Source organism: Tupaia chinensis, unplaced genomic scaffold (assembly GCF_000334495.1).
Source record: "Tupaia chinensis unplaced genomic scaffold, TupChi_1.0 Scaffold000359_1, whole genome shotgun sequence".
NCBI lineage: Eukaryota > Metazoa > Chordata > Mammalia > Scandentia > Tupaiidae > Tupaia > Tupaia belangeri.
The window spans coordinates 2,676,394-2,679,801 of NW_006159855.1; the positions used below are offsets into that span (position 1 = coordinate 2,676,394).

The 3,408-nt window shown below is 52.9% G+C and overlaps 1 protein-coding gene across 1 annotated transcript in view; it reads left to right on the forward strand.

The window, feature by feature from the left end:
- SLC28A1 (solute carrier family 28 member 1) overlaps window positions 1-3,402 on the forward strand; it is a 44,402-nt gene extending 41,000 nt beyond the window's left edge. The window contains exons 16-18 of the mRNA XM_006152846.3: window positions 2,140-2,238; window positions 2,342-2,453; window positions 2,707-3,402. Of these exons, the coding sequence (XP_006152908.1) occupies window positions 2,140-2,238; window positions 2,342-2,453; window positions 2,707-2,779 (284 nt within the window). The 3' untranslated portion in view covers window positions 2,780-3,402. The remainder of the gene's footprint in view (window positions 1-2,139; window positions 2,239-2,341; window positions 2,454-2,706) is intronic.
- The last annotated feature ends 6 nt before the right edge of the window (window positions 3,403-3,408 follow it).

A 3,408-nucleotide genomic window follows, 5' to 3' on the forward strand; every position in this document is an offset into this window, starting at 1 on the left:
TGTTTTCTTTTTTTTTTTTTTTAAGATACTGGAGCCAGGATTCAGACCACAGTCAGCCATGTGGCATCGGACTACAGGGCTGGTCCCCAAAAGTAACCTTTCTAGAAGAATACAAGTGCTAGCAACAGTACTGATAATGAATAAATTGTCTTTATTCTTACAATCCTAAAATAACAGCTGTTGTTCTTTCATACTTTTTTAAAAAAGTTTTTTATTTATCTCTTTCATAAGAGAGAGAGAAAGAAAGACAGTACCCCACCGGGATCCCCACACCACAGTGCAGTCTACCCCCAGCCTCAGCTGGCCTGGATCATGCTCATGCGCACCTCCTCGATTACATCCCTTCTGTGACCTCAATTTGCTCCTTTCCAAAATGAGAGTAATTATACTGCCTTGTAACTACAATAGTTATTTATATAACAGTTTCTAAAAAACAGTTTCCTATATTTTCTATCACTTTCTACTTAAAGTATTAATATTTATTTGCTTTAATAATCTAGAGTTAATTTTGTATATGGTGGGAGGAATAGATCTAAACTTTTTTTTTTTTCCCCAAACCATCTTGGCTCCCAACACCTTCTTTCCAGGAGATTAAACAGCTGTTTAGAGTGGAGAGCTTCCTTCTCTACATTTTTACTTCAGTGTTGTTGGTCCTGTGGCCTAGTGGTTAAGGGAGTCACATCCCACAGAGCTGGTCTTGATTTGGGTCCTGGCCCCAGTGGCTTGATAAACACATGTGTGTGCACATGGCCTAAATCCCAGCAGGGTGGGGAGGGTGCTTTCTCCCTTTCCCTTTCTCTCTTTTTCTGTTTCCAGAGAGTACATGTGCCCACTGCCAGTTTAAATAAATAAATACCTACTGTATGCCTGGCATCTCTCCTGTTGTCTGACCTCACGCCAGCCCTGCCAGGCATGTGCTATTATTCCTACAGTCCGGATGGAGAAACTCAAAGAGGTCGTTGACTTGCTCAAGCTGATGATAGCTGGGGACAAGCCTAGAAGCCAGGCTGCATGAGCTACAAGTCCCTTATTCTGCCCTGCAAGCCACACTTCCTCCACTCTCAGCACGATAGCACCTCGGGGCTCGTAGCCTGAGAGTGTGCACGGTAACCAGAAGCACCCTGGCATGGAGCTTAGTAGGGCCACAGTGAGACTGAGCAAAGCTGTGTCATGTCCAGAAAGGCTGATAATGAAGATAAGGGGGTTGGAGATGGATGAGAGAGGGGACTCTGTTTCTGAGGTGGTGCAGTTTGAGCTCCTAGAAGTGGTGTGTGCCCCTGGGAAGGGCGAGCACAGAAGGATGAAAGGACACATAGGCAGACACCTGGAGTCTGGGTGTCATGGGGGTGCTCCCACCTCCCAAAGAGAGCTCCTCCTCATTCATCTTCTGTATTTTCAGGTCAGAGCCGAAATCCTCACGACCTTTGCTCTCTGTGGGTTTGCCAACCTCAGCTCCATTGGGATCATGCTGGGAGGCCTGAGTGAGTCCTCCAGGGGCCTCCCCACCATCCTGGCGAGTCAGGGATCAGCACGTGGGTGTCAGTTACCCCCTTTATCTAAAGCAAAGTTGAACAATATGGCCTGCAGGTCCTTCCCCGCCCAGAATGCCATGCTGCTCTGTGGCCGGGAGTGGCCATGGGGTTCTACCTTGGGGAGGGATGGGAGGATCAGCGCTGTCTCGTCCCTGAAGCTAGGCCCGCCTGTTTCCCTCACAACAAACAGGCAGGCTTGGTGGGGCCTAGGGAGTCAGGGTCTACCATTCTCAACCTCCTACAAATGACATTTCCGCCCCTCGTAGCCACCCCACCTGGGCATATAATCAACCATTTTACAGAGAAGGAAACCGAGTCTGAAGTAATAGCCCAAGTCACTCAGCTGGGAAGTAGCTGAGCCTGTATTTGGCCCCAGGTCTGCCTGATTCCAAACTCAGGTCCTCTTCCTGCATCTGCCAGTCACGGTGCATGGGGAGGCATGAGGCACACCCTGGGGCCCAGCCAGGCCGCAGAGGACTCTCAAGCTCAGAACGCTGTCATGAAGACAACGTCTGTCCCTCTTGCTGCCCAGAGAAGGAGCCAGGGCTGTCACCATGGCAGCAACGAAGGCCAGAATGGCCACCTGAGCACTCCTGTCCCTTTGCAGCCTCCATGGTTCCTGAGCGCAAGGGCGACTTCTCCCAGGTCGTGCTCCGGGCACTCTTCACGGGAGCCTGTGTGTCCCTGGTGAATGCCTGTGTGGCAGGTGAGTGCAGCCTGGTGGCTCCGTACGTGGCACTTGACTTTCCAGCTGGCCCAGGTCGAGGGCTGAGCACTGGGCGTCTGCCCACCCGCTGCTCCCCCCACAGGGATCCTCTATGTGCCCAGGGAAGCCGTGGCCGACTGCACGTCCCTCCTGAACACGAGCCTCAGTAGCAGTAGCTTTGAGGTGTACCAGTGCTGCCGTGAGGCCTTCCAGAGGTGAGGGCCTGGGCCTCTGGGGCACCGACAGAGACAGCATACAAAAGGCCAGGGTGCCAGGGCGGGGTGGGAGCGCATTTGGCACCAGGCTGAGGGGCAGAAACGGCATGGCTGTGGCTGATGTGATCAGCGGAGGAGGAAGTGGAGGCTTGGGGACCAGATCTGGGAGGAAGTGTGGACCAGAGACATGGAGCAGATTCCCCAGGGCTGCACCGCCTGACCGCTAAGGCTGCCACCTCTGCTTGCTTTTTAGCACCAGCCTGGAATTCAGCCCAGAAGCCCTGGACAGCTGCTGTCGATTTTACAACCACACGATCTGTGCATAGTTGATTTTGGGGTGGTGCTTCTTCCCCAGGAAGCATCTGTCCACACCTTCCCTTGCCAGGCCCCCTTCTCCTAGAGTCCCTAGTAAACTCACCTCAATCCTGCCACTGGGAAGGCGTGGAGGGGCAAGTATGGCTGGGCATTAGTAAATGGAGGATGCCGCCCACCTTAAGCCCCTGCTCCTCACCCCCGTTTCCTGCCTCTACAAATACGAGCTCTCAGAGCCACTTCTGTCTCCACCTCTCTCTCTGGTGCATCCACACAGTGCTCTGGTCCCCTCTTCCCCGCCCCTCTGGGTCTCTCACGTGCACTCTTTCATCTGTCACGGGCCCCACATCCAAAACCTCCTCCCTTCTTTTCTTCCTGGGTGTTAGCATCTCTCCGTGGCTTCCCTGCCCAGTGCCCCCTAGAAACCTTTTCTCTGCTTTCAGAGACTCTTCCACTGCCTTCCCCTTGGAGCTTCCCAAACTGGTGTCCCGTGGAGCACTATCCCATGAGGTGTTCAGGGGGTTCCATGATCCATTAGCTTTGGAAAACTCTGGGCAGAATAAAATTAGACAGGGTTGGGGAGTGGCAGGTGGCATGGTGGTTGAGAGTGCTAAACTCCCACAAGCCGACTGCGGTTCAAATC